This window comes from Poecile atricapillus, chromosome 5, assembly GCF_030490865.1.
Source record: "Poecile atricapillus isolate bPoeAtr1 chromosome 5, bPoeAtr1.hap1, whole genome shotgun sequence".
Taxonomy (NCBI): domain Eukaryota; kingdom Metazoa; phylum Chordata; class Aves; order Passeriformes; family Paridae; genus Poecile; species Poecile atricapillus.
In genome coordinates this window covers 372652-399013 of record NC_081253.1, presented here as the reverse complement: position 1 = coordinate 399013, position 26362 = coordinate 372652, and the positions used below count along the sequence as shown (strand labels likewise).

Here is a 26362-nt window from a genome sequence, read left to right as displayed (position 1 = left end):
GCTTGGGCTGGGCACGAGGAATCCCTGTGGGAGCCACCTTGGCTGAGTGTGGAGGGCCCTGGGTGCCCTGGCTGTGCTGGGACAGGAGGGAACACTCACCATGGGCCACGGGACCTGGGGGTGAGGACAGCATGGTGTGGTCCTCACAGTGCCATGTCTGTGGTGAGGGGAGACCCTGTCTGTGGGGAGGGAAGGTGAGGGGAGACCTGTGTCTGTGGGGAGGGAAGGTGAGGGGAGACCTGTGTCTGTGGGGAGGGAAGGTGAGGGGAGACCCCTGTCTGTGGGGAGGGAAGGTGAGGGGAGACCTGTGTCTGTGGAGAGGGAAGGTGAGGGGAGACCCGTGTCTGTGGGGAGGGAAGGTGAGGGGAGACCCCTGTCTGTGGGGAGGGAAGGTGAGGGGAGACCCACGTCTGTGGGGAGGGAAGGTGAGGGGAGACCCCTGTCTGTGGGGAGGGAAGGTGAGGGGAGACCCCTGTCTGTGGGGAGGGAAGGTGAGGGGAGACCCACGTCTGTGGGGAGGGAAGGTGAGGGGAGACCCGTGTCTGTGGGGAGGGAAGGTGAGGGGAGACCTGTGTCTGTGGGGAGGGAAGGTGAGGGGAGACCTGTGTCTGTGGGGAGGGAAGGTGAGACCTGTGTCTGTGGGGAGGGAAGGTGAGGGGGTAGAGCGGCTCTTGGTGTGGCTGGACTAGCATACACAGGTGTCCTTGTGCAGGCCTGACAGCAGAAACCTTTGTGCAGTTTCTTTTGCCTTGTTCCAGAGGATAAATATGGTGTGGATGTATAGTAAGAATGGGTTGTTCATGTAGGCTTATTTCAGGGTAGGTGCAGGGGCACAGCTCCCTGTGCTTCACCTGCAAGGTGCTGAGGGGAAAAGTCCTGCCTTGCTGAGTAGGGCTCCTTCTCTGATGTGTTTGGTAAGCAGCTTTTCTTTCTCTGTGGGCAGTGGTGGAAGCTGGCGGGAGACCAGGCTTCTGCAGCACAGGTTGCCCCCGTGACTGCTCCACTGCCTCTCGTCACTCATGCCAGCTGAGTTTCCCTGAAATGGTTGGATTTGCTCGTTGGCTGATGTGAAACTGCACATGAACCGTGTCACCAGCACTTTTAGCAGACTGGAGCGGGGTGGTTAATAAAGACCCCATGCTAGCTCCAGAAGAGCTCATGGGCCTCAAGAGGAGCCGTTCCTCTCACAGCCCATGTGCTGCTGTACACAGGGCAGAATGAAAGCACTTTTTTACACCATCACCTCCTCTCCACGGCAGTGCAGCACTCCTCTGATGGCACAGGGCTTTGCCTTGGCCTGGGCTCTGCATACAGGCATGAGAGCCCAGGAGAGAGGCCAGCAATCCCAGGAGAGATCCCTCCAGGGTCAACCCAAGTCCTCTTTGAAGCCTGTCAGAAAGATGCAGCCCTGCAGCAGGGGTGTGTGCTGATCCTGTGCATTGCCCTCATTCAGGTGCAAGTGTGGTATCTGTGTAGAAGCTTTGTGAATGCCACTTGCTTGCTGTTTTCAAAGCATTAAACACACTTCATAACTGTCTCTAATATTAGTTAATAGTGACTTTGATAATTGAAAAAATTCATTGCTTTTTTCCATAGATTGGAATTGTTACTGTGCTGCCTCTGCAATAACACAGCTTGGGATTATTGGACACTAATCCTGTCAGTCCTTTCCGTACTATCCATAGCCCAGGGCAATTGCTTTAACTTTAGCATTTTAATTTCCTCTTTTGCAAAAAGAGCATTAGAAGCATTGCTCCCATTAAGCTTTTATTAGCACAATTAGTCTCTTCCATAGTTTGTTCCTTTCAGCAAAGCATTCTGCTGTTACGTGTCATTCTTTTGTCCTGTATGTGGTAAACCTGTACTGATCCTATGTGTTTTTAATAGTTAACACTAGTATTTTCTACGCATCTTGAATTGTGCTAGTTTTATTAAACACCAGAAAGTAGTGTTTTTGAAAATAATCTTGAAGCATCATGTAGCCACTTGCTCCTGCCCAACCCTCGAGTTGTATAGGTGATTCTGGTCTCCGTTTGTGAAGATGAAACATGGTCACACAACACAGATTGAGTAATGCAAAGTTCTCCGCTAATTTAGTTGAGTTTGGAAAGCTCTAGAAAAAAAATAAATTTAATAATCCTGAAAACTTGGATTTTAAACATCACTGGCTGAAAATGTAAACTATCTTAAAATCTTGTTATTGCAGGCAAAATGCCAGCCCCTGAGCAGAGCCCAATGGTGGAGGAGGGGCTGCTGCAGACAGCGCAGGAAACTTCCACAGGCCCAGGCATGGAACCAGAGACTACTGCCACGACCATTTTAGCTTCTGTAAAGGAACAGGTATCTGCCTCGTTTTCAGCAATTCCTCAGTTCACAGTGTGTGTGGAGATAACTGCTGCAACAACCATCACTGTTTGTGTCTGTGGCATGTGACCCAGTGCCACTGTAGGCTGTTTTGTGTATCAGTTTTAGAGTCTGAATATAAGGGGTTCGGTTACCTGCGTAAACAGAAGCATCATTCTGGTGTTCTATATCCCTTGGAATGTCTGCACTGCTGCTGTAAGCCAGACTGGAAATGCAGGTTTAGTGGCAAAGAGAGAAGAAAAGCTAGTGTGGAATTGATGCAACATTGGAATCAGTCCTCGTAAGTCCTGCAAAGCAAAGTGTTCAGTGCTACAAAGTCCTGCAGATACAGGTTGGGTATGATTAATTGTACTTTATTAAAAAATGGGCTTTAAAGTCTGAGTTTGGTTTCAGTTATCAATACCAAGGTACTAATAAATTTTAAATCTGCAGCACATTTATGGGTGTGTATCTAAAGTGGTAATTTCTATAGGAAAAATAAAATTGCATTTGCAGTCAATTTCAGCCTTAATTTGTAAAGATCATTCAAGTGGGAAAAATTGCAGTTCTACAAGGAAACACTCCAGTTAAAGTTTTTGTCAGTGTTTTCTTTTTTTTAAATATAAAGAACACAAAGGAAAAAGGGATGCTTTGGCTTTCATTGTATCATACTGAAAAATAATGATCATCTTTATTGACTTAATACACAAGTTGTAACATTTGAACTTCAGAATAAGTCTGCTTTCCCATCTCTATTTTTGAACTTCCTTTAAGATGAATCACGGCTTGATTCAAGATGGTAGCTCTGAATGCAAACACTTGATGTATTAGTTCTTACATTATCCAATATTAATATTTTTTTAAAAGGTGAGGATTAGGTTATATCTTCTTGATATCAACAGTTTTCATACCCATAATGCCTTATTGTTAAACAAAAATTTTCTGCAGGGTGATGAAATTTGAATCTTAACTTTCATGCCGAAATTAATAGTTTCAAAAGTAATTTAAGATGACAATAGCAACCCTAAAAATTTCTTAGCAGTGTTAAAATTAATATTCACATTTGCAGTGTGCAGGATATCACTGCCAGAGGCTGTTGCAGTGTGAGAAGTCAGCCAAGAGTTACAGATACCTTCAGTCCCTCCTCAGCAAACAGCAGTATACCTTGTGCCTTCATAGCCTGTCACAAATGGCCACTAGGACTCATTTGCCTGAAGTAGACTGGTGGTGGCTTTAAGTCTGTCCATTTTATGTTGCAGCGCACAAGGAGGTGCTCATGATGGTATCTGAGCTGGTGAGCAGTGCCAGAGCTGGGCTCTGTGCTCAGGGATCCCCTGGCCAGGACAGCTCCTGTGGCAGTGCCAGAGCTGGGCTCTCTGCTCAGGGATCCCCTGGCCAGGACAGCTCCTGTGGCAGTGCCAGAGCTGGGCTCTCTGCTCAGGGATCCCCTGGCCAGGACAGCTCCTGTGGCAGTGCCAGAGCTGGGCTCTCTGCTCAGGGATCCCCTGGCCAGGACAGCTCCTGTGGCAGTGCCAGAGCTGGGCTCTGTGCTCAGGGATCCCCTGGCCAGGACAGCTCCTGTGGCAGTGCCAGAGCTGGGCTCTCTGCTCAGGGATCCCCTGGCCAGGACAGCTCCTGTGGCAGTGCCAGAGCTGGGCTCTCTGCTCAGGGATCCCCTGGCCAGGACAGCTCCTGTGGCAGTGCCAGAGCTGGGCTCTGTGCTCAGGGATCCCCTGGCCAGGACAGCTCCTGTGGCAGTGCCAGAGCTGGGCTCTCTGCTCAGGGATCCCCTGGCCAGGACAGCTCCTGTGGCAGTGCCAGAGCTGGGCTCTCTGCTCAGGGATCCCCTGGCCAGGACAGTTCCTGTGGCAGTGCCAGAGCTGGGCTCTCTGCTCAGGGATCCCCTGGCCAGGACAGTTCCTGTGGCAGTGCCAGAGCTGGGCTCTGTGCTCAGGGATCCCCTGGCCAGGACAGTTCCATGCTGCCTCTGGGGCTGTGCTGGACCTCACTGAGCGAGCAGTCAGGGCAGCACTGTCAGGAACAGCTCCAGGCACGAGTGTGCACTAAAGCCTTTTATAAGTCTTCCTTTGCCTGCCCAAGCAATGTTTCTATCTTTTTATTAGTCCTAGAGAAAAAATTATAATGGAATATTTCTTTCTTTTGAAAAGGAGGTTAAAATATCTTCCTCTTTCCATTTATAGAAAAGCTATTAAATGTGGCTATTACATCACTAAGTTCTGATGAAAGCTGAAAGAAATTAAATTGTCATTTATCATTAGCGTTACACAAACTTCAGAACTGGAGCTGTACTGTGAAATGTACAGACACATAAAATGAGTATGAGGGGAGGAAGATGTAAATTGTCTTTCAGTCTTGGAAGTGATAATATGAAAGAATTAAGAGCTGAACTGCTGCTTTCTGGTATTTTTTTGTGTTGATAATAATTATGGACACTGACATGTTCAACACCCTTCCTGTGTGGCAGAAAGCCCAGAACAGAATATTTTCCAGTGAAGTTCTTTTCTTTATTAAGCTTGAACAGAAACTGCTACACTGTTTGCTGTTTCCTTTGGTACAGGAATTGCTGTGAGGTGCAGCAGGTCAGTGTTTGTAAAATAAAGCTGCCACACCCTGACCCGAGTACTCCAGAAACACTGCAGTGGAAACATAATCAAGAAAAGCCTTTATTATTACTTGGCAAATTGGGAAAGATTTTAACTTAATACAAACTGTAAAAATTACTATAGTAGTTCTAAGATAGATAAATGTATTGAATTACTCCAAACTTTCTCCCATAGCTGTGAAACAATAGTTATGATTATATAAAAAGTTGCACTTAGCCTATGAATCCTACAAGCTGCTTCTAAATAAAGTTGCCATTTGTTTCCTCTTGTTTCCTTTTCTTAAGACCTCAAATCCATTTAAAGCAACTATTTTACCAAACTAGACTGTGTCCTCTAAATTCTGATCAGTCTCTTGTTGAGTCAGGTGTCAGATGGGTCAATCTCCCTTGGTCATATTTTAGGAAAGGAACATTTCAATTCACTCATAGTGTTATAAAATAACACCAGCAGAATAGGTGTAGTAACCTGTGAAGAAATTTAGAAATTACAGCTTTGTGCTTTTCTGACAAAACTCAAGATCTGTTTCAAAGTGAACATGAGCCCAGGTGGGCAAGAAAGCCACAGGGACCTGGCCTTTGTCAAAACTTGTGTGGCCATCAGGACTGGGGCAGTGCCGATGCCCTGTACTGCTGAGGCATCTCCAGTTTTGGGTGCTTCAACGTAAGAAAGACATTGTGGGGCTGGAGTGTGTCCAGGGAAGGGAACAGAGCTGGGAAGGGGCTGGAGAATTCCTGAGGGAGCTGGGAAGGGGCTGGAGAATTGCTGAGGGAGCTGGGAAGGGGCTGGAGAATTCCTGAGGGAGCTGGGAAGGGGCTGGAGAATTGCTGAGGGAGCTGGGAAGGGGCTGAGCCTGGAGCAAAGGAGGATCCCGAGGGATCTTTTCCCTCTCTGGAATTCCCTGGCAGGAGGGGACAGCTGGGGGGGTCGGGCTGTGCTGGCAGGGAACAGGGACAGGAGGAGAGGGAACGGCCTCAGGCTGGGCCAGGGCAGCTCAGGGGGGACAGCAGCAGGAATTTCCCCATGGAAAGGGCGCTCAGGCCTTGGAAGTGCCCAGGGAGGTTTGCAGTGCCCATCCCTGGAGGTGTCCAGGGAATTCCTGGAGGTGCCACTCAGGGCTGGGGACACGGTGGGATCGGGCACAGCTGGGACTCCATGGGCTGGGAGAGCTTTTCCAGCCTCAGGGATTCTAATAGAAGAATTCCTTTTTGAATGCAGCAAAGTCCTAAGGCTAATTGTAATAGAGCTGAAACATATTTTCATATTTTTGTCTTTAAATGAATTTGATGATGGATTTTGAGTATTTTGGCATTTTGGGGTTTTTTTTGTTGTTTTTGTTTGGTTGGTTTTTTGTTTGGTATTTTTGGGGGGAGGGGATTGTTTTCTGTGGGCTTCTTTTAGAGGAGGGTTGGGATTTTTTTCCCCTAAAATATGTATTTCACTTCTAAAACATTATGAGGCTTCCATACTATCATGGATAGAAGTATCTTACGGATTGCTGAAACAAGTTTTAAATAAAAGTAAAACATGTTTATATTTCTGAATCCTGGGGAGTTCTGAATCCTGCATAGAAATTTAGTTGAGTTCTGTAGGGAGTTTCTTATCCATGTCAAAAAGTAAATTGAGTATTTTCATACTAAAATAACAACTTGTTAAAAATTGTAGGGGCAGCATGGTAGCAGTAACTTTTGCGGGGGTTGGAATGTGGGGCAGCTAGGTGCCAGCTGCTCCTTGTAGGTTTGTGGAATCACTGCCGTTTTCCGTGTTCAAGCTATACACTGCTGGATTTGGAATGAACTGCTGCTGAATTGACAAGATTAAATGGGATCATTTGGAATTGTGAATTTCATGCTTAGCACATTAGTTTTCAGTGTTTGGGCTGAGAAAAGGTCTTGCAGGAAAAGCCACTCATCAATGCAGTTTTTGAAAGTAACTGGAATATACTGATTTTAATGCCTTTGCTAAGGCAGAAGCACTTACAGCAGTGCTTGTTTTTTAGTTTGTTCTTTGGTCTAGCTGTTTGTGACACTTTGAGATGGGCAACTTTTCACCTTTTCTTTAGTAAATAGATGACAGAGTAAGAATCTCTTACTAGATATGCTTAGATATGCTTTCAGATGGATAATAATACATCTCTTAGGTTTCCCTGGGTGTTTTTCCAGAAGTGTTGTTTATTCAGGACTTCAGCAAAATCTTTTCCTTTTGTGTAAGTGTTTTGAACTGTACTGTATAAATAGACAATTTGCACCTCAGTTTTTTCATTCATTATTGTTTAAGTACAATTTTTTTACATTATTTTTGAGGTGTTTTTATAGGGCTTGGGAGCAGGGAGCAAACCTCTACGTTTTTCAGATGCAAACAGAAGGAAGAATGCATTCTGCCTATTTTTTATTGCATGTTAAAACATCTTTTTGAATGAGAACTACTGATATTAAGTCTTGGAGGTTTCTTTACAGTTCAGGTGTGTAGTGCTGTATATTCAGTACTCTGTGTAGGCATGTCACTTCATGGAGATACCTGAAAAGAGACTTGCTAAATGCACTTCCAGTAACTGGGCACAAACTTTTCAGTCTCACTTTGAAATTCTGATTGGCATGCATCTAGTGATCAGTTAGGTGTTAAATGTGTGGCAGTTCTGAATTGAAGGTAGTACTTTTTGTTGAATGGACTCCCAAGTTTGGCATTAGTGAAACAAAAATCCCGGTCGACATTTTGTTGAATGGCTGGAAGAACTGGGGTTTTCTTCCAACTCTCTTAGTGTTGTGTTCAACTGCATAGGTCACTCTTGCCTATTTAATTCCAGAACTTTGAGGTTTAGAGTTTCTGGTGTTTACCAGCATTTTTAGTTACAGTGAGTCAAGTCTGACATGTCAACTTCCTAAAGGTCTTACTCTAGGACAAGTTTAATGCCAATCCTGTCTCAGGTGAAATAGGTAGCTCATTTCCTTTATCAAAATTCTCTGTACTTCTTTATTCATATGATGACCTAGAAGTTAATTTTCCTTTCTCCTTTGGACTGTTAGGCTTCAGAGGAGAAACTCCTATTGAAAAAGAGCCTATGTGGACCTCTGGGTGCCTCTGATGTATACTTGGTTTAGATTATCAGTTTGTCTGCTCAGCAGTGACTGATCCCTGGTGCCCAGCTGGCAGAGCAGTACCCTCAGCTCCAACTTGAGCTGCCCAAGCATTGTCACAAAGCTTCCAGAGAGAATGTGTCAGAGGCAGTCCGGGAATGCCTCCATTCTTCCCTCCTGCCACTGGCAACAGTAAGCTTGCTATAAAATGCTAAAATGTTGATCTCTCATCAGCTAAAGCAGCACTAAACTGTTGTACCAGACCAGTGAACAATGCATGCTTAAAAGTATTAAGGGCTTTAATGGTCTGCTGCTGTTGAATACAGAGTAAGTGTGATCAGCCAGTAATTGTAGCTGTGTCATCTCACATCCTGAAATCTGTGATTCTCTCTACACTGTCCAATTTTTTTATCTTTTGTCTTCTATTTTGGAAGATACTGAGATACTAAAAGCATGCAAATGCAGTTGTGTACGTGAGTAAACTTAATTTTTACAGAAAATATTAAGGTTGCTCTAATATGGTTAGTTAGAAGTACAGGCTTTTTCTGCAATAGATTCTGGTAGAGAATTTAAATATTGGGTCACTACAGTATGACATCCATTTTGGAAAATATAGTATTCAGTGTGGGTTTAAGTAGTCAGTTGCTTGATCTAACTCTGAAATATGGCAGGTGGAAAGAGAGAATTCTGCTTTGATGAATGCAAGAGGTTAACATGAAGGAAGGTATAAATCAACTTCTGTTTTGTTTGCCCTCTTCTATATTGTTTGTATCAGGAAAATATCCAAAATATAATAGCCTTTTCTGTAGCACTGTGTGAACTCTCACAGCTGATAGAAGTTGTGCAGCTTTGCATTGTGGTTGCAGTTGAATAAAAAATAGTAAACACAAAGTAAAAATATTCCTCTCAAATGCAGACTACACTTTCTTATATGAGTAACTTGAGCTATTGAAACAGGCTCAGCTCAATTGATCAACAGACAGTACTTTTGCGATTAGAATATATTTCATAGTTCAGCTTACAATTACCTTCATAATATTTCATAGACAGTGACATTTGGCACTTGAAGCAACTTAGCACATCCCAGTGTTACTGCAGCCAGGAGTACCAGGCCATCCTAGCCCAGCCTTCTGCCACAGCAGCCACTGAGAGCCGGTCAAGTCAAGAAGCTGCAAGAGATGCCTTTGTTTGTTGGAGGCATTGTCTCCTCTGATGTCCAGTCTGGGTCTGGCTAGCCAGGCATGAACCACTCAAAAGGAATCTGCCACTTCTCTTCACTGCTTGTGCAATTGCTGCTGATTTGTGCAGAGCTGTCACTAGAAAACCTTTCGCTAGTCACATGGACCACTGTTGTTTAAAGTTGTCTGTGTTTTTCCAGAGGTGCTCAAATCACAACAGGACAGGAAGAAAGTAACTTTTATTTTTCAGAGTGGTGAATGTAGATTGCTCATTCTCATCTATGTTACTGAGGGATAAAAGTTCCTCATTAACAAAAATGAAAAAGGTGAATCTGCATCATGGTATTGTGACAGGATGCAGATAGAAGGCACAGAATTGCCCCTTAACCCTCTTTTATTATCCAATGCCTGCAAAAGGAGAATGGCAGTTTTCACAGTCAGTTGTGCAAACAGCATTTGCATTAATTACTTGTTTTCAAATATTTGCTGGCAAGAGCCCAGCACAGTGTGTTGGTGGTTGCTGTCCCTTGCCCCGAGCCACTCAGCTTTCACCTGGAAAGAGGATTCAGCTGCCAGGATTGGTGTGACAGGCCTTGCTGTCCCTTGGCACAGTGAAATGTCATCCACGCCAGGTTCCTGCTGGGCAGAGCTCACCAAGGAAGAGCAGTTGGTCACCTGGTGTGAGCACTACAACACCAGCACGGGGTTTGGCCTCCTCCAGAAGGAAATGACACAGCTCTACAATGTTCTGGGCTCTGCTTTTCACTCACAGCAGCCTGTCTGCCTGCAGTCAGCACAACTGCTTTCCAAATAACTGCTTTCTTGCCCCGTGTGTATACTTCCTGATCCAGAGCAGGAATTGTGGTTAAAGCTGTCTTTTATTGTAGTTTCATATTAGGAATTATGGCCTGTGGGTTTGCAGTGGAATTTTAGCTAATGAACATAAAACCTGCAGTTTGATAAGGTGATTAAGTAGTTGCTGCTAAAGATGTTTATAGAATTACGGGTTGCTTTTTTTTCCCTCAATGAATGTTGAACAATTTTGAATAAAAGTAGTTCTGGCCAAGCCAGTGTAGTGTGTCTGTCTGAGGATTGGTTTCTCCTTGGGATGCAGTATGGCAGTGTGTTTTGTAATTTATGTCTGTGATTTTACTATGTGATTGCCACATAAATGCTCTGCTGCAAATGCTAATAAGCTTATTAAGAGTTGCATTTGAGTCCTGCAATGCCATTTTGTCAGTAGCCAGTGCTGTAGGAGTCAGTGAGTTCGTGCTCCGGGCAGCAGCTCTGTGCAGGGAGTATCCTGTTCGAGGAGTGAGCTCTCCCACTGCTCCCAGAGAAGCTGGATAGAGAAACAAATTCCAATAGATTCCTGCCAGAACTAGTGTGCTGTCTGATAGATACACATTGTGGAGATAGGTCCACTCAGAGTGGTATAAAATTTCATTATAAGAAAGCATAAGCTAGAAAGATGATCAGTTAGAGCTGGCAAGGACTTAGTTTTCTATAGTAATAATAATAATAATAAGATTTAAGGTAAGAGAAGAAAGTTTTAAAGCATGATGTATTGCAGCTCTAAAAAAGATGGTGGCTCTAAAACTATCTGTCTTGTGTATTTTTGCAGGTATATAAGACATATCACCTGCTACAGATGTCAAATTTAAGAAGGCACGTACAAAAGTCAGCACTTATTGTTTCAAAGTTCATAAATTGCTGCTTCATTGGACTCCCAGGCTGGGCATGCCAGAATGTACTCAGACTAGAAAAGAGAGCTGGATTTTTTTTATTATTATTATTATGCTTGTACTTGCAGAAGCATATTAGATCTTCCTAAGCATCAGAGTGATTTAAAACTGGCAGATGATTTACAGGCCTCTTGCCCCTCTGCTGTTCAGTGCACGGTGCAGTTTGTGGCTTTCTGGTCAATGCCAGGACAGTGAGGAGCAATGTAAACAGGCAGAGATGGCGTTGTTCCCAGCTCAGCAGTGCAAGTGTCTCTGAAGTGGTCAAATGAGGCTTGGTGGTTTTTTCTCCTATTTTTCCTTATCTCTGTTTTTCTGATAGAATACAAGTGAGTTTTGCTTTTCAATATAGTTTTAATAAATGCAGTTAATTTATTGCTTTATGCAATAATATACACTTATGTCATTCACCTACTCTCAAGAAAAATAGAAGTATAGTTCTTGTTTTAACTGCCTTTGAATTTTTGTAGTGTGGGGCAAAAAATAGGGATTTTTATTTAAATGGGCAGTTTATTAATTGAGATGTTATGCAGTAAGACATTTTCTAGAATAATGTGTTCATTATTGCCTCTATCTGTAATGAAAAGGGAAATTAATAGGGATTGGTTGAATAGAAGTAATTAAAGGCTAGCATGTTTTATTTTATTTATCTAATTAAAAGATCAGTAAATAACAATAGGTTCTGGTTGCCAGTTTGCATCCGTTACATTGCTGTTTAAATACTGGTTTAATAGTAAGGAACAGGAAACATGTCCTGGATGCAAACCCACTTTTTCTGGGCAAAACTGGGGAATGTTAGGGTGTTTATTCAGTTTGGTTAGGGAGTTTTCAGAAATGTTTGGATGTGTCCAGAATCGCTCGTATCCTCTGGAAGAGCAGTCAGCTGCGTGTGTGTGTGTGCGTGTGTGTGTGTGTGACATCCAGTTTGGTGGAGGGGTTCAGATCAGACCTTCAGAAGTCACTTTTTCAGTTTTGTCATCTGATCTAGTCATTTTGGCAGCAGGGTGACTGCTGTTTGCCTCGGGCCCAGCTGCCAGCCTGATGGCATAGGTACTAATTACTCTTCTCTTGGGGGATTCTTGGTATCGTTGTGTTGTTGGTAGAAAAATCTTGACTTCTTACAATAGTTCTCCCTACACTTACTCTGAGCCTCCTCTTGTTAGTTCCAGGCTCCTGGGGGCTGTGGAAGCTCTTGAGGCCCCTGCAGAGTGCTGGGACAGTGCTGGATGGAGCACCCTTCATCTTACTGCAGAGGGGCACAGTCTGCAGGGAGTGGAGAGTGGCTGCTGCAAGGGAAGTGGTTCCCCCATTCCGTGGGGTGTGAAGGAGCAGTTTGCAGGAGCTGATGTCCCTGGCTCCATACAGCTGCTGGGCAGGGCCTTTACGTGAGGCACACTGGGGAGAAACCTCAGCAGTCAATTGAGCTCTCACATCAAATGAGAGCTCTGTGTTGCACCTGACCTCTATATAAGACTTGCTTGGTGCTTCATCTGATTACTAAATATTAGTGTTCATCCATTTTTATATGGTTTACTTAAACTTCAGAGTGTTTACTGTATCAGTTTGAAATAGAACCCTTTTCTCTGCTCAATAAAAGCTAACTGAGGAGAAAAACACCCTCGATATCCCTTGATGTGATGTAATCTGGATTTCAGAGTGCCATAGAAAATGGTGCCAGATTTCAGTAGGACCCATCCTGTGCAGCACTGGTATTTCCCACGTCACCCTTGCAGTGTTGTGTTCCAAAAGCCTCTTATAAAGACTGAAGAAGTTTGGTGCCCTTGACCAAGAAATATAAAAAAAGCTGAACTCAGAAAAGGTGAAATGGCACATATCTACACTCAGACAGTTTGAAGTAATAAATCTTAAGGTTTCCAACTACAGTCAGAATGTAGGATAGCTTAAGATTTGAAGGTTTGTGATTGGAAAGGTTAGGGTATTACATTTTCTGATTTTCTTGTTTATAGATTAAATTGAGGACTGATTTTATAGGGTTTGTTAGACTGATTTTGTTAGACTGTGGTAATGTAAGAAGACACAAAAATTTTAATTGCAGGAGAAATAAAACTCAAGAATGCTTAAGCATGTTTTTCTTTCTGTAACAGGTGATAAATCAATATTTGCATGAATCACTGATTTAATGAACCATTAAATTTCCACTTTTATAGTTTATTCCCCTAAGAGTCAAAACACAACTGTGATGAATCAGTGATTGTTTCAGAGCTAATCCACACCCATTTTTTAACATCAAGAATGCTTTTCTTTGTATTTTGAAATTTCAGGAGCTTCAATTTCAAAGACTTACCAGAGAACTGGAAGTGGAAAGGCAAATTGTGGCTAATCAGCTAGAGAGATGTAGGCTTGGAGCAGAGTCACCAAGTATCGCCAGCACAAGGTACAGGTCCTGATGACGTTATTTTCATTTGTCCCATAAATTAAAGGCTTTTTAGTGGTGCTTATGTCCTCTATACATACATTTTCACCAATAGCTATTCACCTCTATTAATATCTGAAGGATTAAAAAATGCAGATTTGCTGTGAAGAGTTATGGGACAGTTTCAAGAGGCCTCTCTTACAATTACAGTGTATTCCTGACACTTTCTGAATTCACACCTGGAGAATTAGTGGTTTCCAGGGTCTTCTGGAAACAGCCAGCAAGTCCCAGGACTACCTGGTTTTAGTGGCAGTGCTGGTTAATTTGTCCTGGCTGGGGGGGAACGTAGGATTGCTTAGGTTCTGGTACAGGGTCTGGCAGAGTGGGTAGAAGAATCAGTTGTATTGGTGAATTCAAGAAGATAGCTGTTAGAAAAGTTGAAGACTGAAAATTACCTCATTTACTTCAAAATGCTGATTTTCCTGGTTTCCAGTTGCTTGTAAGGTGTAACACAAGTTTATGGAGTTTAGTACATGGCATTTTATCAGAGAAATCTCCCTATACTAAGAAATGTAAAGTTACACCAAGTTTTCTATATACAGCATATAGTTGTAAATGCATTGTTGATGTAGATATTTAAAATGGGAGCTAAAGGACAAGTAAAGAACACATTCAGTCTGTAGGGGTACTCAAATGTGGCTGGCAGCTCTGAGCAGCACCCCCAGCTCGCTGGGAGCAGCCCCTTGCTGCTGCTGCTGCCTCACAGCACAGATGTACTCCAACGATGGAGGCGTAGCCACGGAGGGAACTGGGATACTACAAGGATATCTGTGAAGTACATACATTTTTAACACAATTATATTTTTAGCTTTTTACAGCTTTTCACCATTTTATAAATATTTAATAAATACTACTTAATTTTTTCATCTGTTGCCTTTTTTTTATGACAACAGCAGTATAGCCAAGAAGGAAGGTAGGCGATCGAAATCACAGCTTTTCTCTCAAGTGGTGCTGTTTAAATCAGAAATACTTTTCACCGTGTGGAGTACTTGCAGAGATAATAGGCTTAAACTGTTTCATGCCATGCAAAACCTGCAAAAGACACACTGGGAATTGACCTGTCCAGTCTAGGAGCTGAAGATCATAATTGTGTTCACACCATTTTTTAAAAAATAACACACTGCTTAACAAAATCAGAAATGTACAATTTCCCAAGTTGTCAGTGTTGTTCCTGAAGGCTTGCTGTGCTGTGCACAGGTGCTGGTTCTCTGGCTGGGAACCTCCACAGCCCCTTGTGCCTTACCAGAGCAGCCGTGTCACTGAGAGGGATGCTGCCCCTGCTGAAACCTGGAAATTCAAAGCTGGGAAGTCTTTGAGAGCTGCCACATGAAAATGCAAAGCAGTGCTGGTGACCCTTAGCGTGTTTTCTCTCTAAATGACTTAATGCAAAACCTTTTCCATTTATCAGATTTTTATTTTTTCCAGACTGGCAGCTGGTTCAATTTTGTATCTAAGATAGTTTTCAACTAAAGCAGTGAAATGGCAAGGAAGAGGTGTGAAATTAGGAAAGGGACAAAACCAAAAACCAAACAACAAAAAATCAAATTAATCAAAAACCCCAAACAAACCAATCCAGAGCTTTAAAAATACAATTAAGGAAAAAAAAATCAAAAGGGTAAAAAAAAAGAAAAGGCATAAATGGATTTCAGCACAGTTTGCATGCATGCTCCATCTCCAGTTAGCAAATATTTGTGTTACTGTCATATTTGTCTCTGTCTTCTCTGATTGAAAACTGTACATCATACCAAGCTGTTATGATATTTCTGATAGAGGAATACTTCTGCATGTCTACTCTACTAACCTAATTCTTTTTCAAGGATAGTAGTGGGCTAAATTCACATTTTGTAAAGTGCAGCTTGCCACATGTGGGCTCTCTTTGGATATATTACATGCTGCTGTTGGGAAGAGGCAGCATTGTGACTAATTCCAGCAGCAGCTTGGCATGGGCACTGCAGTGTGTCACCACAGTGCCTTTTGAACACTGGGATGAAATGCACTGGACTTACTGCTCAGAGCTGACAAAACATTGCACCTGCTAGGTGACAGTATCAGCTGATGACATTAGGAGGTGATGTATGCTGGACTTGTTCCAGAATAATTTCATAAGAGTTAAGTGCTTAACCAGCTGAAGCGTTGATGAAGCAGCTTTCCTCCTGTGAGCCATGGGCAGAGCAGCCTTTTTTCACTCCTCCATTCTGTGCCTGTAAAGGAAGTTGAAGTGGTCAGGGATGTTGGGCAGGGATGTGCTCTGGGTTATAGCCTTGTGTAAAGTGTGTGCTGCCATTGCCAGCAACGCTGAGCCACGCTGCCTCAGGGTAAGGAACTGAGTTTCCAAAAGGTCTGAAGAACAACAGAGCAAAAGGACAAGAGTGGGAAACTTGGTATTCAGGTAGCGTGAGAATTCTGGGGCCAGAGGTTGACTTTCAGACACGTGAAGTCTGCATTGGAATTCTCCTTTTACTTGAAGTCTCATTCTAACTCTAGTTTGTGCTAGCATGTATCTTTAGCACACTTTAATAGAAATATTTTGTTTCCAAAAAGGCTCCCAAATGGTTGTTTTCATTTTTGAAAATAAGTATCTCATGCTGTTCATGTTGCTGAGCTAATTTTTTTCTAATTGGTAGCTGTGGTAGAAAGAAGTAAAATAATACTCCATTAGAAATTGCTACATCTTACCCAAAATCCCAGTCTCAAGCTGATATTTAGACAAAATCAAATCTGATGGACTTGCCTGTTTTTCCTTTAAAGAGCTTTTTATTTGGAAAACAGCAGCTTATAATCACTGCAAAAAAAACCCATTGTATTATTCAAAGTTGGATGATTTCTGTATTTGTCTGCAAAGGTGGTTGTGCATCAGTACTACTGTGAGCAAGGAAAGCACATGGCTCAGTGGAAGGACAAAAGGGTGAAGATAGTTTGATAAAAAATCAGTATTGGAAAAATGCAGAAGGTTGGGTTTTACACCTCCTTGGTCTGCACAGTAACTGGCACTGAAGGCATCTGCTGACCTGGACTGTGGCACATCTGTCACCACCTCACTCTGAGTTGCAGCTGTCTGTCAGCTGGTTTGATTGTTCTGTACAAAAGATCAGAATTCTCTCTGGAAAGCTGGAAACTGAAAAAACAGTGAAAAAAAAAAAGAGCAGATACAGATCTAGGATTTTTGAACTGCTTTACGTATGAAGGCAGATGCTCTCGAGTGGCAACCCCCAAACCTCCTCTGCTGGACCCTGCCACGAGCAGTGCTGCTGCTGTCTGAGCAGGGTGTTTGGTGTGGGTGCTACACAGGTGTCTGTGGGCTGTGCACGCTGCTTGTGCTGGGCTGCTGCTGGCACACACTGCTGTGGGCTGTCACTGACAGCACAACACCTTCAACAGGAGCTGTGTGGCAAAGCCGTGCTTGCTCTCACCTGTCCGTGCTGTCACCTGCTGCAGGCATGGCCTGGTGCTGTGATGTGCAGGAAGTTACAGTGAATAATTCCCACTGACTAAAAGAAAATTGAACTTGATAACTGGTGGTTTTGTTGTCAGGTGTAAAGCACTGCAGAGTGGTATTTACATGGACTATTGAAATTTTATCTGCTGGGGGTTTTGTAAAGTTTTCTATGATTAATTAAAACTACAATAAAAAGTCCAAACTAATGACATGGTTCATCTGTGTGATAATTTTTTTTCTTTCTGCAGCTCTACTGAGAAGTCATTTTCCTGGAGATCCTCAGGTATTATCTTTTATGTACAATTTGCTTTAAGCCCAAGTAGATTTATTTTCTTGGCATTCATTGCTTGTTTTGACACAAACAGAACACTTAGCAGCAATGCTACGTATCTTTTCCAAGTGTCTTTTCTAAAGTATGACATTAATGTTTTCTTTGTCACACATGGGACTCACGTGTGTTCCCTATGTTACTGTAAAAGGTGCTTGAGCTTACAGGTAGTTGCAAGTGCTTTTCTTGTATCTTTATGTGCTTTTGTATTTCTGTGTGTGCTGTGACTGTAATACAAGGCTTGCCATGTATTGGGTCTTCCTTTTACTTAATTAAAATTTACTTGTGAGTCTTCCTCCTGGTAGGTAAGGAGTATGAAAAAATACTGCATGTTTTAAGCTTGAAAACTGTTTGGTTTTGGTTTTTTTCTTTTTACAGATGTTCTTACTTAACTGAGAAAATCTCTGATAAGTGAATGTTTTTATGAGAGTGATTTTTCTACTTTTTTATCTCGGGATAGAGTGAACTTTCTTTCCAAAAGAAGCGTTTTTCTTGTACTGCTACACCTGCTCCTGGTTATATTGTGGGAGAGGGTAGGACTGTATGTGCAAGGTGGCATTCCCTGGTCTGTTGGAATAATCCCTCCTGCCCTTGACAGACCAGAGCACGGAGCTCTGACAGGTTGTGTGCATCAGTTGATGCTGGACACTGTGGAGTCGCTCTCTGAACTGCAGGGGCTCTGGAGTGATGGGTGCAGGACAGGCACAGACAGGGGCTCCTGCACGTCCCTTGTTGTGCTGTGTGTCCGTGTGCTCCTGTCCCGCTGGCCAGAGCCAGCCCAGTGCAATCCCAGTGCAGCTGGCATTGGAGGAGAGAGCTGCATGAACCCCGTCCTGCACTCGAACAGGGGCTGTCTGTGCTCAGAGCCCAGTGCCTGCTGCACAGGGACCCTGCCTGCTGCTGCTGCTTCAGTCAAGCGTATTCATAATTACCATAATTGGGATTACTTTATGTGCCATTCCTGGGTTTTGTTTTATTTGGAGATTCAGCTCTTAAACTTGTGCATAATTGTATTTTCATGGTTTCTGTTGCTGCAGCTGAGGTGAGGCACATGTCAGTTTTTTTCCTTTATTTTAAAGCTAATATTCTCAACAGCTACTTCTACTGCCACTGAACTTTCGTTAGTCATGGCAGTGCTTTTCAGGTATTCTTTCAGCAGTGGTTTTAAACAGAAGTCAAATTTGTTTTTTCAAATAATCGAGAAACAAGTCTTACATATTTTTTCAGTGTGAATGTTGGTTTTGTTTGTTGGAGATTTTTTTAATCACATTGTTTCCCCTGGTTTTATAATGTCCCAATGACATTTTGCAAGTGGTATAGATTCCTTCTGAGAGCTCTCAGTTGTTGTTTTATTATATATTTCAGCCAGTTGCATTTCATTGCTTTATTTCCTCTTCTGATTTTCCTATAACTTACTCACTTTTCTCCTTGACCTTCTATCCTTTCCCTTTCCCTTCCCTTTCCTCTTTCTTCTCTCTCTTTTTTCTTTCTCTCTCTCCTTATTTCTTTCTCCTTCTTTCATCCAGCTCGTGTTTCTATTTTGTCCTTTGATTCTCTCCTCACATTTGTGTGTTTTTCTTTAGAAATCTCATGTGCACATCCCTGCTAAGCAGTCACTTGACATATGGCCAAAAATTCTGCTTCTATTTCAATGCTCTATGTGTTAATGCAAACCTAGATGTGTATTTCGCTCATGTCTGTATTCAAAGTAGCCTTTCCTGAAGTACTTTCTCAGAAGTGGGCATGTTGGAAAAAACCCTGTTTCTTGCTTAGAATTTCCTGATCTACATTTCATTTCCTGTTTACATTTATACTGTGATTGTGGCTTGCTTGTAGGTTTTATTACCCAATTCACCATGGATCTTTGTTTTGTAGAAGTGTCACTAGATGCTGCTTTATGAACTGTAATCTGAAAATACTGAAGTTAAAGATGGATAAAAGCACTGCCTTAAATCACCTTTTCTATGACTGTAGGTAGTGGTTTATGTCAAAAGCATCACTGGATGATAAGATGTGACTGTAGCTGTAATTGCTTTCTGCATCAGTAGAATTATACAGAATTTTTCAGATATAAAGTGATGTTGTTTTGCAGGTGCCTATAAATAGAATATTAGATCAGCCATTTATAAGAAGACTATTCTTTTATTCAGGGCATTCCTCCTGTTTTATGGTAGTGGAGTCAGATAGACAACAATTCATTTTATTGTGCATTCTTGCCTTTGTTAAACAGTCTAAACAATCTTTATTTTTTAGCCCTGTGAAGGCTTTGGTGGGCAGTGTGTGATGGGAGCGAGGCTGGGCTCAAAGCTCTGTCCTGGGAACATCTGCACTCAACAGCACAATTGAACCTTATTCTTCCTCTGTCTCTCCCCAGACTGATTGTCAGTTTGACATTGATTTAGTATCATGTAATATCCAGTAACTGAGATAATAGGGCCTTGTATTAGATAAACAAAAAGATTGAACATTAAAGTATTGAAGCTGGATGTAATCCTAATGTAACGTCCAAGTCCTCCAAGTGTTTCATTCCAAAGAACGTGGAACACCCACTGGTGGCTGTTACCATCTGGTGTTGAGCTGGTGTAACAGGCTGTGAAGTGAGTTCTTGCAGTGTTGGTTCTCTGGATCATTTCTAGGCATACTGATGATTAAACTAATGGAAGTATAGTAACACTTCTTATTAAATCTTAATTAAATTTGGTCATAATATTCTAGTAAATCCTATTCTAGTAAATTAACTAGCATAAAATTTTACAAGCTAGTTTTGACCTAGGAATGTACTACTGGTAAATAACTGCTGACAGACTAGGATTTCTAAGATTTATTGATTTTTCAAAAATCTGACTAGTGTTCAAGAATTCTTCATAAATACCAATTGCTGAGTAATATTTTTAGTAGGCATGTTCCATTATGGTTCATTATGCAGGTAGTGAGACATCAGCATTTTGTGTCCAGCCACTGGTAAAAGCCAGAGCAGCAGGCATCTCTGCCCAGAGCCCCCAGCTCCTGGAACAGAGTCCTTGGGGCTGGGCTGGTGCTCCTTGGCACATTCCCTTTGGGTTCACTCCAGGCCCATTCATGGATTTCTGCAGCAAGAATTTACATTTCAGGTGTTACCTTTAAACATAACCTCCATTGCCTACTCTTCTTCCTCAGGGAGCTTTAGCTTGGATATTTCATGGAAGGGCTGTCCAGCCCTGGCACAGCTTCCCAGGACGGGGGTGGAGTCCCCATCCCTGGAGGGAGTTTAAGGCTGTGTGGATGTGTCCCTCTGGGATCATGGGTCAGTGCTGGGGGAACCGCTGGGCTCAGGGGGATTTTCTGACTTAAACTGTTTTGTGGTTCTGTACTGCATCTCTGCTGCCTGCACAACATGGTAACAGAATGCTTAATATTTCTCTTAAAATTATGTTGATTCCGTATCCTTATCTTTGTCCCTTTTTTCCAGACTCTTTATCTTTGCTTCCTTTCTTCATAGAAGCATTGCTGTGCCTCCTTTGCCTTGCCTTACAACACTGTCATTTGCCTGTACAGTTGAGTTGACATTCTTGGAACTGAAGTTAGCTTAAGAGGCAAATATTTAGATAGTAGTTTACTAAGTTAAAAAAGTGTATAGAAGTCTGCAGCAATTGCTGTTCATAGTACAGAAACAGGGATGAAGTTCAGCTCACCCTTTAACATCTGGAGGTGTTGATTACAGGCCCTTAAGACAAGGGTAGCTGTCCACTGGGCACTGCAGCACACTTGCACAGTGTTTCTATTCTTCAGAGTGTACTAGGTAATCAATTAGTTTTTCATTAAAATAGGTTGCAAAGTATATTTGAAAAATTAGAATTGTAGAACTACATTGAAACTTTCAGGTAACAAAATTCTCAGAGATGTATATTAACATTCTGTTGATTGTGTTTGGGAGATGATGTCTGTCTGCCAGTAAGCTGATTCAGCTTGGTGTCAGTCCTTCATTAGTATGTATGAGAAAATGATCATTATTGAGTTTGCAGGAAACTTGCATATGAAACACTGGATTTATATAAATAATTTATTCTTTCAGATCCTCCGCCCACCAGTGTAAGCAAACCCCAGGTGTCAGAGGGTGTTCACACCAATGCCTATGATATTAGGACAGAAGCAGAGCAAGGGACTCTCTACTCACCAGAGCAGACATCTCTCCATGAAAGTGAGGGTCTGTTGTGTGCATTTTAAATATTAGAATATATTTCTGTATTGGCAGTATAAAAACGTAATACAGTTATGAATGCAACAAATAACAAAATTATATAATTCTTGGTGAACTTGTTCGATGATTTTATTCTTATGCTGGCTTCATATCTACAGGGTCTGTAGGAAACTCCAGAAGTTCAACACAAATGAACTCTTATTCTGACAGTGGTTACCAGGAAATAAGCAGTTTCCATAACAGCCAAAACTTGAACAAGTCAGAGATCAGACAGCAGCATTCCCTTGGCGGACCCCCCGGCAACCACGTGGTGAGGAGCTCACGCGCCGAAGGGCAGACGTCAGCGCAGGTACCCTGCCCAGTGCCCTGCATGGCTGGGGCTGTGCAGGGGCTCTGGAGACAGCAGCTGGACAGCTGGGCCCCTCTGTATGGGCTGCAGTCAGGGTTACAGCATTAGCTCTTGTTTAACACTCGCTGGGTACAAAGTGGGAATGGCTTGCAGCAGAGACTGGTTCACTGGGATCAGCACATGGGATCTGGGTCATTCACAGGAGCTGAAGTGAAGCAGCACTCCTGACTGCACAGAGCACTGCTATCACCATATCAAGAAAGTATCACTCACTCAAAATTCATTGTGAAATGGGGAAAAACCTTCCTAGAAGTGAGCCTGTATGCAAGCATAGCTCTTAAAGGAAGATGCTGCTTGTGTTCCTGTACCTTCTACAGTTTCTAGCTTTTCCCTCCTTTTTCAGTAAATGGAATAATAGTAAGACAGTAATTGTTAGGATATTTATGGATTATACCAGTACTCTGTATTACTGTTCCTGAGTTTCCAGAGTCGTTGAGTAGTGAGGAAGGAAAGCATAGGTGAAGATTAACATAGCAAGCCAAATGAGAATGAGAAACAGGTGGTTTTTTTGATGTTAAATTGTCATTTTATATATTAAGAAGCACTGGTTAGAAAAAAGTTACAGGGAAACTTGAAGGAATTAGGTTTAGGGTAAAAACTACATTCCAGCTGCCTGTAAATACCATTAAGTTGTGTGAGTTTCCTGCTGACTTATCCATCTTTCTGGAGAGCAATATCCACCGTGTGACCTAAGCGATAAATCTCATAAATGTTTGTGATTTTCAACAGCCTTCAGCAAATGCCAGCACGAACCGTGTGATGCGACGGGTCAGCTCGGTGCCATCCAGAGCGCAGTCTCCCTCCTACGTGGTCAGCAGCGGCGTGTCCCCGGCGCGGGGCTCGCTGCGGACGTCTCTGGGGAGCGGCTACGGCTCTCCCAGCGCTGCTGAGCAGAGATCCCTGCCGTCCCACGCCTACTCCTCCACCACCCTGCCCGTGCAGCGGGCGGGCTCCCCGTACGCCGTGCACAGACCCTCCTCGCCCTCGGCCGTGCGGCGCGTTGGCTCGCTCACCTCCCGGCAGGCAAACCCCGGCAGCGGCGCTGCCCAGTACCAGGCAGCAGGCAGAGTCGGCTCTCCTCTTGCCCTTCCTGATGTGCAAAGCAGAGTGGGTTCTCCATCCCAAACTCAGCTGGGATCCTCTTCCCCAAAGCGCTCTGGCATGACGGCAGTTCCGCAGCACCTGGGCACGACGCTGCAGAGGCCGATTCACGACGTGGAGCCGTATGGACAGCAGTACGAGATCTATGAGAGGATGGTCCCCCCACGGCCAGATAGCCTCACAGGTGAGTACTGGGCACAGGCACGGCTCAGGCACAGCGCACACCACAGCTGTAGAAAACCCAGAATGCAGTCCTGCTCTCGTGGGTGAAACCTTGCAGCGTTGGGGCACAATCGCCGTGGCAGTGTCAGGTCAGTTGTAAATACTGACGCCCAACACTGTCAATCGCAAGTTCCTCGTGAATACTGACTTTATGATTACTCATTGCTGGCTGTGCATTGAATTAAATCCTATGATTTAAGTTGCTAAATGAAATTCTAAGTCTTACAGAGGCATGTCAACATTTTCAGAGATAAAGTACATTTAAATGTGTGTGCAGGCTAAACATAAAGTAAAACGTAGTAGCCTGGAACTAATTTTATGTCTAGTTCCTTCTTTAAAATGTAACATATATATACTTATAACTTATTACCACTGAATATTGGGTTTTTTCCCATTAATATTTCTAGACTATCTCATACTTGAAGTTAAATATAGGATAACCATTTTAATACTAGCTTAAAATAGAACCCTTAAAGGTAGAATCTATTCTTCTGAGAGGCAGTTCTTTTTAACATGCAGTTACTTCACATTTTAAGTTTTGTGTGTTACTCATTTTGTTCTCACCTTCATCTGAATGAGCACAGACAAGGTGATTTTCCAATTAGACCATGTGCCCTTTGGAACAGATGGCAATTTCTGGTTTTTCTTTTGAACCCTTATAGTGCAGGAAACTCCAAAATGCTCTCATCCCTCAGGAAAAGATAAAATGTGTCTTCTCCCTTGCCTCTGTTTGCAAGACTTAATAATATACCAGTTTGATAAGGGGCTGGGAATGAGTTTGATGGGAAAGGCCCTGCTGCCCTCTTTGCATGCTCAAGTCCTTCTGTTCTCACCACCTGTACTTGTGTTTTCTTAGTGATGGCCCAAAGCTTTCCTTGCAGACATTGTGGCAGAGTAGGTCTGGGGTTTTAGGGTGGGAGAATATGCAGATGAAGGATACATTTGGTTACTCATCACTACTCCATTGTACTTTTGAAGTTTTTCTGTAATCTCAATCATTGTTCTTGCATAGCTCATTTCACATATTCTTTTGCTTTGATAAGTGCCAAAGTTTTACTGCCTGCAGTAGTAATGCCAAAGTTGAGAAAGTTGTATACATTTTAAATGAAATATAAAATATATATATATATATTATATATATATATGTGTGTAATATATACAGCAAGGTGAAAAAAACTCATCCAGCTGCAGCATAGCTATTTATATATACTCATATCATGGGCTATTTAAACCTTTATAAAGATTTTTCTCTATGTGCTTACATTTCTGCTGCCACTATCAAGCAGATGTTTGCTCTCACTGCTGTGGACTGTTTCAGTTTCAGGATTACAACCCCTTTAAGGCTGTGTCCTCTGTCACAACAGGATTGCTGTCAGGTCCATAGTTACCCTGTCATTGCTGAATCTGTCCACCACACGTTGACTCAGCTTTTATTCTCTGTGGTTTGGACTGTAAACGACACCAAAAAATTAAGTCGGAAAGTTTCAAGTTGTCTGGACAAGTGTATGGACAAAATTTTCATCAAGGAAATGCTGCTTTCAGTATGGGCCTTTCAGTATGGGCCACTTAATAATGCAAAAAATGTAATGAATAAGTCTTTGTAAGTGGTAGGTTCAAACAACACCTTTTCTTGGCTAAAGGAAGAAAGGTTCAATGCTGACAGCTCTGTTGCTCTGCTGAACATGGGCCGCTAGGCATGTCCCTGTGCTTGCTTGCAGGCCTGAGGAGTTCGTACGCGAGCCAGCACAGCCAGCTGGGGCAGGAGCTGCGCTCGGCGGTGTCCCCGGACATGCACATCACCCCCATCTACGAGGGCAGGACGTTCTACAGCCCCGTGTACCGCAGCCCCAACCACGGCACTGTCGAGCTGCACCACGGCTCCCAGGCCGCCCTGTTCCGCACCGGCTCCGGTGGGTCACGGCCTCGGCTCTGCCCCGCCGCGGGGCGTAGGGAGCAGGGGGGAGACACGGAGTGCCAGTGCAGAAGGAAGAACAAGGGGGTATCAATTAATGCAGACAGAAGCTGTGAAGGACTTAAAATAACCTGCAGGAATTAAAAGGCTCTTGTGATGTTTGCAGGGAGTGCCTGGGGCTATACATCACTGCCAGCCTGGGGTCAGAGTGTTTTCTGTTTGATAGCACAGGCACAGGTACATCCCAGACAAGTGTATTCATGACACACAGAACATATTGTTTCCTCTCTTGCATGCTCTGTGCATCACCCTCTTATGAATTGGGCTGGTTGGTTTTTGGGGTTTTTTTATTCATCCGTACAGCAAAACAAGAGCTTGCCACTAAAATTACCTACCGCATCTTTCACAGTAAAAATGCTGTTTTACACAACTTCTCAACAAAGCGTAATGGTAAATGCTACAGCTGAGGATTGTCTATTGAAACCAAGCTATTCCTCTAGCACTTAAAAGTGCCACTCGTTTATTATGAAGAGCATAAGCATTAGATTAATATTTATTTATATTAGATTAGGATTTATTTTCTGTAGGCAGAAATGTAGTGCACATCGCAATGCAATTTGTTCTTTAAGGTTGATTAATAATTTGTATAGTAATTTCCCAAAACTCTTAAAAACTCTTAAAGTTTAGAGTGATTTAGTTAAGTAACTCTCTGGAAGTATTTACAGAGAACCATCCTATTCATATGTCACGTTTTCACAAACTTGAAAATACCTTTTTAATGTTTGCTAATGGAACTGCAATATCAAGAGAACAGAGTTCTGAAGGAGGCACCGGTTTTTGCAGTTCTCCTGCCTTCCACAGCCTAGAATAAATGGAGTTTGTCAGGATATGCCAATGAAGAAATATAGCCAGAAACTGGAATTCATTGTTTACTTGTCTACTTAATACCACTTACCTTGGAAAAACAAGAGCCACCACAACAGCTCTGTTCAGATAGGGAGATGCATGTTCTCGTTCCCGAACTGCTCAGCTTCATCTTTGCAATGATCCATGCGTTGCCTTTTGTCAGGGAAAGTGTACATGGAGTTAGGAAAAGAAAAATATCATATAAACAATACGAATTTTTGATTACTTGTTTTTTCTTTTGGGTGCAGTTGGTGAATTGATGTTATGAACTTTGAAAGCACTTGCGCCCAGATTTCTGCTTGTTGGCATGGGATGCATTTACTACTTTAAATACTTGTTGAGGGAAGCTAAGGCACAAGTCTGATCCCACCAAACCTTTTATTCTGTAACTAACCTCTCCATTTCCATGGGACACTGAGGAATTGCTCCGTGAAGTCTGACATCAGCTTCCAACGTGGAGCACAGTACGCATTTTCCAG

At 42.9% G+C, this 26362-nt stretch overlaps 1 protein-coding gene across 16 annotated transcripts in view; it reads left to right on the top strand.

The window, feature by feature from the left end:
• PKP4 (plakophilin 4) overlaps positions 1-26362 on the top strand; it is a 66961-nt gene that overhangs the window by 25923 nt on the left and 14676 nt on the right. For 6 of the 16 annotated variants that reach the window (XM_058840465.1, XM_058840464.1, XM_058840454.1 and 3 more), the window contains exons 2-8: positions 2207-2340; positions 13241-13353; positions 17077-17111; positions 21208-21339; positions 21492-21682; positions 22472-23027; positions 24784-24975. In XM_058840465.1, the coding sequence (XP_058696448.1) occupies positions 2212-2340; positions 13241-13353; positions 17077-17111; positions 21208-21339; positions 21492-21682; positions 22472-23027; positions 24784-24975 (1348 nt within the window). In that variant the 5' untranslated portion in view covers positions 2207-2211. Of the gene's footprint in view, positions 1-2205; positions 2341-13240; positions 13354-17076; positions 17112-21207; positions 21340-21491; positions 21683-22471; positions 23028-24783; positions 24976-26362 lie in introns of those variants that run through there. The other 10 variants (XM_058840455.1, XM_058840460.1, XM_058840459.1 and 7 more) reach the window with 8 other exon arrangements.